This window comes from Ammospiza caudacuta, chromosome 7, assembly GCF_027887145.1.
Source record: "Ammospiza caudacuta isolate bAmmCau1 chromosome 7, bAmmCau1.pri, whole genome shotgun sequence".
NCBI classification, from domain to species: domain Eukaryota; kingdom Metazoa; phylum Chordata; class Aves; order Passeriformes; family Passerellidae; genus Ammospiza; species Ammospiza caudacuta.
The window spans coordinates 24,409,731-24,426,154 of NC_080599.1; the positions used below are offsets into that span (position 1 = coordinate 24,409,731).

The 16,424-nt window shown below is 48.6% G+C and overlaps 1 protein-coding gene across 1 annotated transcript in view; it reads right to left on the reverse strand.

Moving 5' to 3' along the window:
• Positions 1–16,424, reverse strand: part of HMCN1 (hemicentin 1) — a 163,689-nt gene that overhangs the window by 12,059 nt on the left and 135,206 nt on the right. The window contains exons 72-97 of the mRNA XM_058808957.1: positions 16,273–16,414; positions 15,137–15,281; positions 14,293–14,420; positions 13,491–13,647; positions 13,193–13,314; positions 12,850–13,014; positions 12,564–12,671; positions 12,286–12,423; positions 12,021–12,155; positions 11,523–11,792; positions 10,854–11,044; positions 10,272–10,485; positions 9,668–9,802; positions 8,998–9,188; positions 8,429–8,510; positions 7,138–7,407; positions 6,461–6,631; positions 5,765–5,935; positions 3,913–4,083; positions 3,129–3,299; positions 2,797–2,967; positions 2,238–2,408; positions 1,868–2,017; positions 1,561–1,698; positions 1,112–1,233; positions 90–327 (exon numbers count right to left, since the gene is read on the reverse strand). Coding sequence (XP_058664940.1) covers positions 90–327; positions 1,112–1,233; positions 1,561–1,698; positions 1,868–2,017; positions 2,238–2,408; positions 2,797–2,967; positions 3,129–3,299; positions 3,913–4,083; positions 5,765–5,935; positions 6,461–6,631; positions 7,138–7,407; positions 8,429–8,510; positions 8,998–9,188; positions 9,668–9,802; positions 10,272–10,485; positions 10,854–11,044; positions 11,523–11,792; positions 12,021–12,155; positions 12,286–12,423; positions 12,564–12,671; positions 12,850–13,014; positions 13,193–13,314; positions 13,491–13,647; positions 14,293–14,420; positions 15,137–15,281; positions 16,273–16,414 — 4,267 coding nt within the window. The remainder of the gene's footprint in view (positions 1–89; positions 328–1,111; positions 1,234–1,560; positions 1,699–1,867; positions 2,018–2,237; positions 2,409–2,796; positions 2,968–3,128; positions 3,300–3,912; positions 4,084–5,764; positions 5,936–6,460; positions 6,632–7,137; positions 7,408–8,428; positions 8,511–8,997; positions 9,189–9,667; positions 9,803–10,271; positions 10,486–10,853; positions 11,045–11,522; positions 11,793–12,020; positions 12,156–12,285; positions 12,424–12,563; positions 12,672–12,849; positions 13,015–13,192; positions 13,315–13,490; positions 13,648–14,292; positions 14,421–15,136; positions 15,282–16,272; positions 16,415–16,424) is intronic.

Sequence of the window (16,424 nt, forward strand, 5' to 3'; positions counted from 1 at the left end):
CACAGAGGCTACGGGTGACTCAATGAATTCTAGGAAGAGAGGACAGTCTTTCCCCATAGTCTGATTCCTGGGAAGGCCTAGAACAATACCTTTTGCAATGGAAGCCTGGATTTTGAAAGCCACGGCCTCCTGCAGCGGGCGGTACTCTGTGGTGATGGAGGCAGCGCGCAGGGTCTGCACCAGGAAGGGCATCCTGCCCTTGGAGGGGTCGTAGGTGATGGAGTGGTTCCACGTGTAGGGAACGCTGACCCCGTCTGCCGCGAAGAGCCGCGTGGAGTGCGCGTGCAGCTGCCCAGGGCCCGTCTGGATGTAATCCTCTGTGTAATCCTGCAACACAACCCTGGCCTTCAGCTGCTCCCACACCAGCGCCACCTGGGCCTGGGCTTCAGAGCTGGGAGATGTGCTTGGAGAAAGAGGCTCATCTTAACTGCTGAACAAAGGGTACTTCACATGCATGGGTCCGTTTCACTCTTATTTTAACTGTTGAATCTTTACACTGCCTGGTCTATTACTTTAAAAAAAGATTCAGACTGAAGTACTGAGGATCCTCATGGTGGAAGCCACAGCAGAGGATTTCTAAAAAATATCTTACTCCTCAATAACAATCTTTTGAGGTCTAAATATTTGGCTTTTATTCAAAGTCAGATGCTGACAAATGTGCTAAATAAACAAGTGATGGAGAGAAATCCTGCCACTCAAGAGGGCATATTGGACATACTATTATATTGGACATACTTCATATTGCAGTTATCCAAAATATCAACAACTTCTGGTATATTTGGTGGGATTAATACAGTAAAATACTGTTACTAATTACTAAGAGAGGCTAAAGATGCATCTTTCTAGCTCTGCCCAAAGCAACCCTCAATAACTGCCCTGTAGACCCTCCTCAACACTACCTGTCGACACCTCAAACTCTTGAGAGACCAACACCACCCTCCTCATGAGAACTTTCTGCTTTCAAAGGCAACATCAGCATCATCAGTTCAACCAGGCCCAAAAGAAGTCACATATAGTACGGAAGGTTGCAGGACTCAGTGTTTCCTGCTTTCCTCTGGGTGAGAGAAGTACAGATGCACGAGGGCAGGGGTGGTACCTGAAGCAGCTTTACCTTGACACTGACATCAGCCACTGACTGGAGCTGCAGCACGTGGCCACTCACAACAACATCCAGCAGCAGGGCCCCGTCCGTGTCCAGGCCCCGGGCGACGTGCGTCATGCGCAGGATCTCACCTGGCGGTTTAACAGCACATTCATTTGGCACACATTCCCAGCAGTGACTCCCAACAGCCACATGGAATCAAAACTGGAGTCCCCTGACTCGTTATTTCTACTTACATTTTGTAACGTGTACCATGCCCATGAGAAAAAACAAGACATATTTCAAAGTACAGCTCTAAAAGGTGGAATAAAGCCTCAGAAGGCTACAGTCAGTCTGAAAATACTAATGTAAACACAAGACCTAAATTTCAGCAATGGTCCTCTGCTGTCTTTTCAGAAATGCAGCCTCTGTCTGGCTTACTGGACACACAAAGAGCTGATCTATCCCAGGCAACTCACCAGTTGCAAACTCCACTTGAGTTTCTCTCTTGAAGACAGCGTCAGTGAGTGTAAACCCATTCATTGCTTCCCCAATTTCTTTGGCAGTTGTCCAATAAACGGGGCTGAGTATGGAAACGAGCTTTCTCATCGCTGGGCCTGAAGGAAACATCACAGAAAATCAGAGAGCTTTGATCTCATCACAGACCCACATACACAGGAGCTGAATATGAAGATCTAGAACTAGTGTAACCCTTCAGATTTAAAGCAGAAGACCATAGGTATTGGTGCATTCAGAGAAAAAATTGATCCAAATCAAGAGGCCTACCCAGGGTCCGAGGGACATTTGTGATCTCTGCCTGTATCACTCTGGTGTCAGAATCCAGGCTGTCTGTTACTGTGGCGTTCAGGAAAGCAATCCCAAATTCCACATCATTGATATTGCCAATGATGCTGCCCTTGGCACGAGCAGGCCCACCTGTGCAGGGGATAGAGGAGAGGCAAAACACAACCCCATGTGATAAGTGCTGTTGGGTATTTTAGGGGAGAGAGAACTGGGCTTTAGTTGCAGGGCAGATTTAAGCCCAAACAATTAAATTACCCAATCAACTGGCCAAGATGAGAGACAGCACCAGTGAAATCGGGAGTGCCACAGGCTTTCAGCACAGCACCACTGCATGCAGGCTGTAAATACTCACCAGGACACAATTGGGTGTTGCACCTGGATATCTGGGAGGAGTCCCCAGGGCAAGGACGGCCACGATTCAATGGGGCTGGGCTGCTGCACAGGCGCACCCGGGTCTGCTCTCCTCCTCCACAGGAAGCAGAGCACTGGCTCCATGATTGCCACTGCCCCCAGTTTCCATCCACTGCAGAATAAAGAATGAAGAAAGGAATTTTTCAGTTTAAATGCTTCAGGCTGCATTGGTTAGGCTGAAGTCAATTCCTTCCTTGGAGGAATCAAGGTTCTAAAGGAATAGCTCAAAGGACAACAAAATCATTTTAACAGACAGGTGTTGAACACTCCTGCCATCAGAAACACACAATCCCAGGCTGGTTTGGGTCAGAAGAGACCCTAAAGTTCGTTCAGTCCCACCCCTACCACAGGCAGGGACACCTTCCACTGTCCCAGGTTGCTCCAAGCCCAGTCCAACCTGGCCTGGGACACTTCCACAGGTGACCTACATTCCTCATGTGGCATATCCCCTGATGTCTCCCAGGGAAAGCTGCACTGCCACTGCTGCTGTGAGCACTGACCTGGGCACAGGTCCGTGCTGCACCTCTGGATCTGCACGTCAGCCCCAGCACAGGCCCTGCCGCCGCTGGCCGGCCGTGGGTTGTCACAGCTCCGGTACCGCCTTGTCTGGCCCCCGTTGCACGTCCGACTGCAAGTTCCCCAGCTGCTCCACGGGCCCCAGTTGCCATGAACTGCAGGAATAAGTCAGATTTGATCTTCCACAGGGATTTAAAACCAGACAGTCAAGCTGGGAAAGTACTTTTGTTGGAGAGTAACTTCTTCGTTTTCTTTCTCCCAAAAGAAAACAACCAAACCCAGAGAGTGGGCAAACAGCCCAACCCAAAGCACTCACCTGGGCAAGGATCACTGTTGCAAAAATCCATTTGTATGTCATTTCCCTCACATTTGTGTCCTCCAAACTGTGGGGCTGGGTCGGAGCAGTGGCGCGTCCTCTGCCTGCTGCCTCCCCCGCAGGACACGCTGCAGGAGCTCCAGCTGCTCCATGGGGACCACTTCCCATCCACTGGGGAGAGAGGCACAGCAGTTACAGCCCCTGACTCCAGCAGCAACACAGCACAGCAGTGCTACATCAGGGAAAGCTGAGCATGGATGGTTCTGCCTCTCTACAGCATCTCAGCTACTCAGGGATTTCTCCCCAGGGACCTGGAGGTGGGTGAGAGCTGGACCAGCCCTGGCCACGTGAGGTGGAACCAGAACCCCCCATGCCCTGGGCTGATCCCCCAGCGTGGGTAGCAGGGGAGAGAGGATTCTGCCTGTCTGCCCTTCTCAGGTGAGACCCCACTGCAGAGCTGCTCCAGCCCCGGGTCCAGAAGCACAGGAAGAACATGGAGCTTCTGGAGAGGGTCCAGAGGAGGCCCCAGAGCTGCTCCCAGGGCTGGAGCAGCTTAGGGTTGGAAGAGACCTTAAAGCTCTCTCTCTGGGAGAGTTAAGGGTGTTCACCTGGACAAGAGGTGGGGTCCATTTGCAGGGTCTATAGCAGATGCTATGTAGTGACAGAGTCAGTGACAATAAAAAGCTTGAAGGGGAGTTTTTTCAGGGATTAGACTTTTAGAACGAGAAAACGTTAACCACGAGCGAAGCAGAATGGGCAGAGGGAAGGAGAAGTTCGGTCTCACCTGGGCAGCGGCGGCGGAAGCACAGCTGGAGCTGCGTGTCGGGGCCCGGACAGCGGGGGCCGCCGTGCGCCGGGGCCGGGCTGGTGCAGAGCCGCGGCCGCGTCTGGCTGCCCTTCCCGCACGTGGTGCTGCACGGCCCCCACGGCCCCCAGGGGCTCCACTCGCCGGCCACTGCAAGGGCAGCACAGCTAGGTAAACACCGCCCAGAACGGGCACACAGCCGGGATATCCCTGATCCCACACACTGCCCCACAACAGGCACACAGCCGGGACATCCCTGATCCCACACACTGCCCCATAACAGACACACAGCCGGGATATCCCTGATTCCACACACTGCCCCACAACAGGCACACAGCCGGGATATCCCTGATCCCACACATTGCCCCACAACAGGCACACAGCCGGGATATCCCTGATCCCACACATTGCCCCATAACAGGCACACAGCTGGGATATCCCTGATCCCACACACTGCCCCATAACAGACACACAGCCGGGATATCCCTGATTCCACACACTGCCCCACAACAGGCACACAGCCGGGATATCCCTGATCCCACACATTGCCCCACAACAGGCACACAGCCGGGATATCCCTGATCCCACACATTGCCCAGAACGGGCACACAGCCGGGATATCCCTGATCCCACACACTGCCCCATAACAGGCACACAGCTGGGATATCCCTGATCCCACACACTGCCCCAGAACGGGCACACAGCCGGGATATCCCTGATCCCACACAATGCCCCAGAACAGGCACACAGCTGGGATATCCCTGATCCCACACACTGCCCCAGAACGGGCACACAGCCGGGATATCCCTGATCCCACACACTGCCCCACAACAGGCACACAGCTGAGATATCCCTGATCCCACACATTGCCCCAGAACAGACACACACCTGGCATATCCCTGATCCCACACGCTGCCCCAGAACAGACACACTCCTGGGATATCCCAAATCCCCCACAAAATGCCACGAGCAGTGGCCCAAACAATCAGCACTTTGACAAGCAATGATTGACCCTTCCCTTTCTGTTTTTTAGCTGCATCACCTCACTACCATTGTGAAACATCAGAACTGAACACTTAATTAAATCTGGAGTTTCCCAATTCCCTGGGTAGGATGGAGGCCTGAGCAGGGCCAAGGCAGCCTGGCTAAAAGCTGCCAGAGAGCAGCAGCCCGAGTTGATTTTCCTGCCAAAACCCAGAGAAATGAATCTCAGGCCTATGGATGAGTATTTGGCATCACAGTGGCAGCAGAGCCAGGGAAAAACTGAAAAATCAAACATTGCAAATTGTACAGAAGGGAACATGACAGTGGTGAAGGCTCTGAATAAACTACAACCTGTAAAATGTGGGACATACTCATGAGACAGGAAGGAAATTTGAACATTCAGGTAGTTGGGAGCAAAATGTGGCTAAAAATTATAACAACAGAGGAAGATACACAGATAAGGTCTTAAATTATTAACAATCATTTTTACATAGCTTTAAATAGTTGGTGGTTTGGGTTTGGTTCTTTTCTTATTTCAACTGCCTTTGCAGGATAGGTTTAGAGTAGAGAAAATTTAAATTGTGAGGATGTGGGTAACAAGTACTGGAAAACAGTAAAATACAAATTAATATTTTTACTGGTATAAAAATAATTAAAATAAAGAAATTGCTGAGATTCCTTACAATTACTTTTATGATTCCTATTTCCAAGAACTTGTGCCATTCAATTTCAAAAAAATAAATAATGAACAACTAAAAATAAGCTGAGATAATTTGGGCTTGGAGAAACAAAGAGACCTGTATGTGAAGCCCCTCATGCAAATAAAGTTAAATTAATCTTCTCTTACCTGGGCAAGGCCTAAGGTTGCACATGACTGACTCCAGAGTGCTGCCCTCACAGGGCTTCCCTCCGTGTTGAGCTGGGGGGTTGCTGCAGGTCCTGCTCCTTGTCCTGTTCCCTTGGCCACAGCTCCTTGAACACTCGTCCCACAGCCCCCACTCCGACCAGCTCCCGTCCACTAAGGACCAGAAAAAGCCCAATTTTCATTAAACAATATTTTTGCAGTATTTATTGAACTTTCTCTTTCTTTCCAAAATTAATTACAACTACTTAGAAAAACTAATCTGCCATCAAGATCCACAGTGATAAAAGTTCATTGTTTGGGCATTTAATGCAAGGCACATTAAAAGTGTCAATTCATTGTGGTTTTTCAGGACTTAAACGGGGTTTACAAAATAGAGGGAGGGAGACTTAGATGGGCAGACAGCAATAGGACACGGGGGAAAGGTTTTAAATTAGAAGAGGAGATACTTAGATTAGGTATTTGGAAGGAATTGTTCCCTGTGAGGATGGGGAGGCCCTGGCACAGGGTGTCCAGAGAAGCTGTGGCTGCCCCAGGGTCCCAGGAGGTGTCCCAGGCTAGGTTGGATGGAGCAACCTGGGCCAGTGGAAGGTGTCCCTGCCCATGGCAGAGGTGGCACTGGGTGGGCTTTGGGGTCCCTCCAACCCAGACCCGTGTGGGACAGTGTGTCAGCAGCAGTACCTGGGCAGGGCTGGCGGTGGCAGCTGCGCAGGTCGCTGTGGGGCCCCTGGCAGCCGCGGCCCCCGTTGGCCGGCACGGGGCTGTCGCACTGCCGGACGCGCTCCTGCACACCCTGGCCACAGGTGACGCTGCACGCCCGCCATTCCAGCCAGCTGGAGAACCCGCCGTGCACTGCAACGGGAGCAGGGATGCTGCTGGGCACTGCTGGGGCCTGCAGCTCCCTTAGGCCGGCACAGAGAAGTGAAATCTGCACCTCCTGACCCCTGGAAATCCACCTCACTTCATGTCATTTCTGTGCACAAATCTCTTGCCATATTTCAAAGACAATTACTGCATATGCTCCTATTTTCTTTAGAGGCACAGTTCAGTTATGACGTGTTCTGAGGACAGGACCTGATTCAAGATCTTTTAGTCATAATTTTTGTCTCTCAGCCTTCACAGCCTCTATGTCTCCCAGCTGGATGAGTATAATAGAATAAAATTTAATTTTATTAAAATTAAAGAGAACCCCACTGACACTTTAGACTAGGCTCACCCTAGACTTAATGCTTATAAAGAAAATAAGATCAAACATCTCATCCATAAAACATGGGCAAGATGAATGTTGACCACATTTGATCCAGATTAATGCTGTCATCTCCCAGCTTCAAAGTGACTCTGCTGTTTTGTGCACTTACCCTGCACAGTGAGGGGCACTGTGACGAGGACAGAGCCCAGGAGGTTCCTGGCCACGCACTCGTACTGGGAGGTGTCCTCCCTGTGCAGCGCGGTGATGCGCAGGGAGCCGTTGGGCAGCAGGGTCACTCTGTCACTGTCCAGCAGGGGCTGGCCCTGGCGGGACCAGCTGATGGCAGGAGGGGGCTCTCCCCTGGCCTGGCAGTCCAGCACCGCCGTGGCACCGGCCTCCAGCACGGTGCCCACCGGTTCTACAGTGATCACTGGGGGGCCTGAAGAGAAAGGGCTCTTTGGGTGACAGCACACAAGCACAGGCCTGATTGATGCAGTACTGAAGTGAGTGCAGAGAAATCCCCAGTCAGTTTACTTTGACTAAAATTATTATTGCTGATCCCCTGCTGGCTAAATAGAAACACAGAATCCTTAAAGTTGCAAAACAGATCATCAAGTCCAACTATCAACATAGCACCCCCACTGATATTCACCACCAAACTGCGTCCCCAAGTGCCACCAAACAGACATGCTACAATGCCCACAAGCTGGTTTGAACATGCAGCAATCTGAGGACTAAAGCTGAGTTTAAGGCCCAGCTATAAGAGCCCATGCTCTTCTTTATTGCTAAAATGGGTTGTTTTTAATAAAACCCACAGGAAGATGTTATTATTCATATCCAGAGATAATTGAGAGGTAAGGAACAGACTCACAATGCTTGAGGCTACAGTAGGAAGGGCATATTTAGAAATTACCCCACTAGCAAAAAAAAAACTCTAACATATTATTTTTGCCAAAACTAAAATATTGTCAATGAGAATTAGGATTCACCTCATATAAGTTGAGAGTCTAGTTTATTCCAGTTGTATGGAGTGAACTAAGAGAAACAGGCCCCTTTCAGAGAGTGATTCAGTTCATTCCACACTGGTTTCTACAATGAGGCTCAACCACTCTTTACATCCCTGTCTCTTCTTTGACTTCAATCACAGCTTAGACCAGATTCTCTAATGAAATATATTTCATTATATTCATAATGAAAGATGCCCAGGGAAGCTCTTGGCTGCCTCATCCCTGGTAGTGTTCAAGGACCAACCAGCTCTAGTGGAAGGTATCCCTGCCCACAGCAGCTGATCTTTAAAGTCCCTTCCAACCCAAGCCCTTCTACAATTCTGTGAAAGAGGAGATGAGTCCAGACATCCAGGGCAGTGCCCACCCTGAAACACTCCCCCAGGAGCTGCCTGCACCTCCCCACAGGCAGTTTTCACTCCCTTAAGGGCTATGAAGCCTCCCTTTGAGCCTTACTCTGCAGTGTCAGAGTCAGGCTGCGCTCCACCACACCCACGTCATTGGTCGCCACGCACTTGTAGTCACCAGCATCTTCATTCTGAGGAACAAAACAGGGGCTCAGTCTTCAAGGCCCCTCCTGGCAGGGAATTTTAACCCCAATTCAAAATACAGACATGAGTACATGGGGAGAAATAGGAGTCTTGCTGTTCAGATTAGGAATTTAGATTTGGAATAAGAGATTTGCACAAGGAGAATGCAATTGCTTTTCAGCTGACCTGTAGAAGCCAGGCTCTCTTAAGGCCAGAAGCAAAGGTCCCATTAACTGGTCATGCCCAGGATCTCACACACCAACAATTAGTATGTAAATTCAGTCCTTCTGACAAGCAGGGAGAACTCTGACCCTGTCAGAGGGGATTTTTGCCTCAACAATTTGAATCTAATTCCAGTCTGAATTAAAACATTTGTTAAAGGTGAAAGCAAAAAAGGATAAATGTCTAGCCTGACTCCTTCAAACCAATATGATCAGGAACATCTTTATCAATCAAGTTCAAAGCAGGTACTCACAGTACAGGGGCAGGACTCACCACAGTGCCATAGATAGCAAGGGAACCATTCCCAAGCTGTCGGATCCTGTTGCTAATCTGAACTCCCACTCCTTTTCTGCTCCACTGGATGGTTGGAGGGGGATCTCCCCTGACTTCACAATTCAACATGGCATTGCCACCCAAGGGCTCAATTCTGCTGGAGTGATAATCCCCTTTGAAGACTGGAGGCTCTTAAAAAACAAGAGATGGCAGAGAAATAGTAGGGCCAAAATAAAATGTGCCTAATTGAGAACTGCTGGCAGGGATCACTCAGCTCTGACTTCTGAAGGGGGAATTTCAACCTGTTCAGATTTTTCCCATTTAGCCATTGGCAAGGTATTATATACTAGGGGGAATGGCTTTAAACTGACAGCAAGTAGGTTCAAAGTGGATACTAGGGGGAAATTCTTCCCTGTGAGGGTGGTGAGGCCCTGGCACAGATTGTCCAGAGAAGCTGTGGCTGCCCCTGGATCACTGGAAGTGCCCAAGCTCAGGTTGGATGGGGCTTGGAGCAGCCTAGTGGAAGGTGTCCCTGCTCATGGCAGGGGTGGCACTGGATGAAAACCTCATAAGGTCCCTCCCCACCTGTTCCATTCCAACTCCACTATCCAAACCCAGTGGGTTACATGGAGCTGTCCAGCAACAAGCACAGATGCTGAATTTCATGTACCTTTGACATACACAAAGCCAATGGCCTTGATGGAGCCCACAGTGTTCTCTGCAGAGCACACATAAGTCCCAGAGTCCTCCTTGGACACCCTCTCGATGAGCAGCTCACTGTGCCCGTTGACATCGTCGTACTGTGCTGGAGGAAGAGCAGGGAAAGAAAGGGTCATTGCAGGGATTGCCATGTACACAGCTCACAGACTGCTTGGATCTGTGCACTCTCAGCAGCACAGCCATGGGGTATTGTGCATCCTTGAGGCACTCCAGGAATGCACAGAAAGTCACTGCTGTGACATTTGCCCACATGCACCAGTTCACTTCAGCTACCCCGTGACTTTGAGCATCAATTGCTGGATGCTGAGTAAATACCATCAGATAGGAATGTTTTTAATGTGCTACATTATTGGCTACGGAAGAGGGATCATCTTTTAATCACCTTACAGCTCTGTCTCAGAGGCCGTTCAATTACATAATTGCATAACACTAAAGCTATTCCTCACACAATCACTAACAGTTTATTCCAGCTACAGTTTTCTTCTTCCCTGCCCTAAAATGCAATGCTGCACAGGGGAAAATAATCTGCAGCCAAATGGCCATCAGGGACTCACCTGGAATGATGTTATTGTTAAAGGTCCATGTTATTCTGGGGACAGGTACCCCAGTTGCTTTGCAGGTTAACCTGAGCTGTTCTCCTTTGGTCAAGGCTTTGTCTCCAGGCAGTTCAGTGAAAGCTGGGAGCACATGCACTGTCAGGGTGACCGTGTGTGTGTCCTCCCCAGCAGCATTGGTGGCTATGCAGGTGTAACTCCCAGAGTCTTCAGGCTGGAAGGAAACATGGTGGGGAAATTTCAGCTGGGATATATCCGACAGCTTGGATATATCCTACAGCACATGCCACTCGTATCAGTAAGATAATCTTGAAAGGCATGGAACAAGCATTCAGCCGAAATGCTCAGTTGAGTTCTTCCACATCTCTAAATTTGAAGGATGACTAACACTTCTTTTTACCCTTCCTGAAGATTTACCACTACAAATTCTTCATAGATTTTACTCCCCAGTGGCAAATGAAACTTCTGTAATTATTTTGGAACATTAAGAACAAGAAATCAAAATAAAACAATGACTAACCCAAAAGTGGATCTTATCACTGCCAAATGTGTCCAGTAATAGCTTTGATGAAGGGAGCTTACCACAACACTGTCCAAAATGAGGTCTCCACCAGGCACAGTTTGATATTTTCCCACTGTGTCCTTTAACAGCATGTTGTCCTTCCTCCAGTTAATTGTTGGTGCTGGGATCCCCTCAGCCACACAGGACAGAACAGCCTGGGAGCTCTCCGTGACCGCGTACTGCGTATCCATGCTGCGGATCCTGGGTGGAACTGTGGGGAGGTCATTAGAAACAGTTCCTCTGGGCATTATCCAAGCACAACACTGGACTGAAGCAATCCCTTGCCTGGACATCCCAGATTGTCCATTTCCATCAATGACTGTGCCAAGATTCAATCAACTTGCCAATATTACAACTTAGTAACACTCCACTATATTAAGTAGTGCAGTTTTCTTGAACTCCCCCCTGTACATCCCTAGCTCCTTACTCCCTGTGGGGTCACAGTGGTAACACACATAATTTCCCTACAATCCCATTTATCATAGAATCACAGGATGGTTTGGGCTGGGAGGGACCTTAGAGGCCATCTCATTCCAACTCCCGGCCATGCACAGGAACACTTGTGACTATCCCAGGTTGTTCCAAGTCCCATTCAACCCAGCCTTGGAAACTTCCAGGGGTGGGGAGTCCTCAGCCTGTCTGGAGCAGCTGTTGCAGTGCCCCTCATTCTCCCAGGAAGAGCTCCTTACCGTGCACAGCCAGCTCAGTGCTGGAGGTGCTGGATCCAGCAGGATTGATCGCTGTGCAGGTGTAGCGACCGCTGTCCCCGGGCTGCACAAACAGGATCTGCAGAGCTCCTGTGCTCAGCATTCTCCTTCTCATGGACTCTGTTATCTGCTGCCCATCCTTGTGCCAGCTGACCTCTGGCCCAGGGTAGCCTTCAGCCTCACACTGCAGAGTGACAGACTGATCAACAGCAACAACATATTCCTCCACGTGGGACTTGATAACAGGAGGAACTGAAAGCCACAAAGACAATTATTGAAAGAATTAGATTATGTAAGAAGCAAGGAACTCTTTTGTTATTGGTGAAAATAAATGTAAAAGCATGCCCTAAAGCAGACATCGAACTAAAGGGAATAAACCTCCTGAGCTTTGTTCAGCATACATCAAGGAAAGCACCAGGTCCCTTTCTATCGCTCAGAATTGTATTTGGACCAAGAGAAAGAGTTTAAAAGGTGATTTACCTTGAACTTTCAGCTTGATCTTCCCCAGAGCAGTGCCTGCTGGATTCTGAGCAACACACATGTAAGTACCAGCATCTTCCACAGCTGCTCTGGTAATCTGCAAACTGCCACTTGGCTGCACCATGTAACTGTTCCCTAAAACAGATATAACTGACGTATGACACTTCTGGTTTGGTGAACCAGAGGAGAGAAACCCAAGTTCGAGAAAAGAAAATGGGTGTCTGTGTCACAGGAGCAGGCAGGGTCCCAGGCTTTGGGAGGATACCTGTGGTGATGATGTTGATGCCCTCCTTCTGCCACATGATCACGGGCTGAGGAGTGCCCGTGGCCTCACAGGGCAGCACAATGGGATTGTTCACGATGACATCCAACGCCCCCGGCTGGGCCTGGATCACAGGTGGCTCTGTGGAATGAAAGAAAAAGGGAAAAGCAAACATTCAAGGCTAGGACAATACAGAAGAGCACTAAAACTGTACAACCTGAGCAGGCTGAAGTAGCAATGCTGGCTGCTAGAACAGCCTTGCTCACCAGCCTCCAGCTTACCCTGCACGTGCAGAGTGATGTGCCTGTGGGCAGAGCCTGCAGCGTTCCGGGCCACGCAGGTGTACCTGCCCCCATGGGCCAGCTGGGCAGAGGGGATCTCCACAGCTCCTGGGGCAGAGAGAGCACCATATCATGCAGAGCATCCTCCAGGCACGGGTGCTCCCTTACAGCATCCCTCATTTCATTCCAAGCCATCAGAGAGGGAATCTCTGGGGGATTGTTTGCATTTCTGTAATTCATTACTTATGGATGTCCCTGATTGCACTGATTTCCTGCAGCACATTACCTGAAGAGAGAATTCTGTAGCCATCTCCTCTGGGAAGCAACTTGATGCCATTTTTGGTCCAATAAACTGAAGGGATGGGAACACCAGAGGCGGTGCAGGAAATCACAACTGGAGAGAGCTTTGTCACCAGGAGCTCTGTGGCTTCATCAGCTATGGATGGGGGCACTGAAAATCAAGAGCAGGGCAAAGGTTATTCACCCACATTCATTTGTTACAAATTCCTGGAAATACCAGAGAGTTATGGATATGAGCATCAAAGAGGAATGAAATAAAAATATCAACACCAGAACACCCCAAAGAAGTTCTGGGTGGCACACACATGTAATAGCAATATCCCCTCTACCTTGAACAGTGAGATCAATCGCCCTTTGATCTTCTCCTGCCTCATTTGACACAAAGCACTCATAGACAGCAGTGTCATCCACAGTGGGAGAAATTATTACTAAGGAACCTGAAGACAGAAGTCTGAACAAAGGAAAAAGAAAGTAAAAGCCATTGAAATACTTCTTTCCTTCTCAGGTAATCAGCACATTGCATTTGCTGGCTTGGCAATGTAGTGTTTAAGCACAGATAGATTTTTCAAGTCCCAAAATCATCCCTGAAAACTTGAAAGCCACAATGAAAAAGAAAACACCTCTCACCTGTATGTATTCTGGTTCTGATCAGCACTAAGCGGATGTCCATTCTTTTTCCAGCTAATTGCTGGTCTGGGAATTCCAGTGGCTTCACAAGGCAAAGTGGTTTGCACATTTACAGTAACTGTGATATTTGTCTGCCCAGGAGCAATAGTTGGAGGAACTAAGAACAAACAAAGCATAATTATTTAGAATATGTATATGTGTGTGTGTATATATATATACATACATATACACATTTCTTGTGAGAAATGGATTTGTAAAGGATTCTCAAAACCTGACTGAAAGTTCACATGGTCTTGTACATTTGTATGCAAACTCTGAGATAGAGTGTGCTGACTTAGAAAAGCCATGGAACAGAGATGATATTGTTGAGAGACTGAACTAGAAACAAGTTTCAAAAGATGGCCTTGCAAAAAGACCAGATATTTTATAGAATTAGAGCTGTGAAGGATGCATTGTAGGAAGACCATGTAGGGTAAAATAATAGGTGATTGGTGTTAGAAGTATTAGCAGCACTGTGTGCCAAAGGTAACAGGCTGAAAAACATTTATAAGGTACTGTAACCAGGAAATAGGTTGGCTTCTGATAGAATGGTGTTAAGTTTTACATCTCTTATGTCTCACCCTTCAATGAGACTGATAGTGGAATAACACCTTTTAAAACACCTCTCAGTTGCCCTGCCTCTGTAAGGCTGGGACTTTCCAACTATTTCTCCCCTTTTTTTTAAGCAGAGCAGCTAAGAAGGAGCTAAAGTGAGACTGCCTGTGTCAGCAGCAGCCTGCAGCCCGTGGACTGGCTGCCCTACCGAGGACGTGCAGGTCGAGGCGCTGGCGCTCGCTGCCCGCGGCGTTGGTGGCCATGCACACGTATCTGCCAGTGTCAGCCACCTGAGCCCAGGGGATGTGCAGGGAGCCATCCTCCAGCACCAAATACCTGCAACAGAGCAAACGGGGCTGCCCACCAGCCATCCACAGGGCACCCTGCCAGAGCACACAAGAGATGACTCTGGGGACACAACCAACGGCCCAAATAAAGCATGCATTAATTGGGGCACAGTTCTCTGACTAATCTCACTCTTTCCCAGCACATGCATTTCCCAAAGAAATTATGAAATCTGGCTGACATGGTGATGTCACATAAGTGATACTGGATTTACAGAAAACAGCCAATCCCCTTTCATTTTGGTTTCTCATTTAACCTTAAAAATCTTAATGCCTGCACTTTTTCTTTGCAATACAACAGAATTGCTTAGTATTTGCTCAGTTCTAGAAAATGCCAAACTTCTTCCTTCTAAAACAGTCAGGAGACAGAAACCATTCACTATAATAAAAGTTGGTACTAAAACATGTATAAAAATCTTCCTGTATTAGAAAATACGGAATAGCTTTTGGTCTGCATTAAATTGCTTGACTTCATCCCAAAACTCTGTGTATGTATAAAAATCTAAAGATCTTCCACATTTACTCTTCAAAATCTCTAATGTCAGAATAATTATATTTGGTTGCCAAGGGCATTTTTTAATCTTTCTTAACAACAAAAAGGTGAAATCTTAGGTGCTGCTACTTTTCTCTAGAACAATTTAATTTTCTGTAATAAATACATTCTTAAATAGCAATGAAGAATATTTATGCTAAAATTCTGGACAATACCTGGAATTGTTTCCAGTAAAAACAGCCCCATCCTTCCTCCAGGTGATCCTGGGGGCTGGAACTCCTTCTGCAGCACACTCCAGCAGGGCAGAGGTGTTGATGTGCACCATGACAGTCTGGGAGCTGCTCCGGATCATGGGAGCCACTGCAAGGGACAACTGCTGATGACACAAAGAAGTAACTCTACACTGCAGTGATTGAAACTGAACACATGAAAAGAGCTGCAGCAGTGGGTCTGGGTTCATTGCAAAGACAGGAACAAGTTTCTTACCATTCTGGGTGATGGTAATTGCCAAGGTGCAGCAGGAAAGGAGAAAGAAAGTTTGGCTGAAATGCATTGCAAAGGTCAGCCCTGCAAGTTACTGCAAAGGGTACTACTGAGCTAAAACAGCAGGAGTTCAGCACATGGAATTCAGCAAGCTAAGGCTGGGGGGATATCCTTGCTTCCTGATTACACACTAAGGAGAAAAAAGGACTTTAGCTGGACCAGGTAAGGCCAGTCACTGGGGGCACAGGGTAAGGCAAGGCCCATGTGACTGGGCTGGAAACAGAACGGAAAAAGGGGGAAAAGTTCCTTCCAGTCACCTGAGTGTGAGAGTAGAATAACTTCTCATCAGACTAGAGGTGAGAAAATAAAAAGGTTTAAAACAGAGCTCAATGGTAGCACAGGACAAGTATCAAGCATAAGGCCCCTCAAGCCCTGTGCTCTGCAGCTGCAGAGAGGCTGCCACAACTCTCAAGCCAGCTGTGAAACCTTGTCCCCAGGGTGCCAATCAAATGCTTCAAAGAATTGCTCTGGGTTTGTTCAAGAGCATTTGACAGTGTTCACTGATATGTGATATCAGTGGATATGGGTGTTCACTCTGGATGTATCCTGACTCCATGTCAGGATGATGTCTGGATGCAGCCTCTGCATCCAGGAAACACAGACAGATGGGAGAGTGAGCCATTGCAAGTGCCCAGTAGGTCCCTTAGTCTGGGGCCAGCTGTGGGCTCAGCAGTGGGACATGAGACCATGCACATGGCCCTACAGTTTGGGCATGGCCTGAGAGGCCAACACATGGCTGGAAAGTGACCACAAATGCTCAGTTCCCGCTGCCTGAACTGCTGCAAAGCCCAAGGTTGCCCGAGGTTACCGTGCACTGCCAGCAGGAACTCCCTGGTGGTCTCCCCTGCCACGTTCCTGGCCACACAGGTGTATCTGGCAGTGTCCCCCAGCTCGGCGTTGTTGATCTGCAGGTACCTCCCACTGGACAGGATCCGCAGCCGGGGCCCTCCCTGCGGGCAC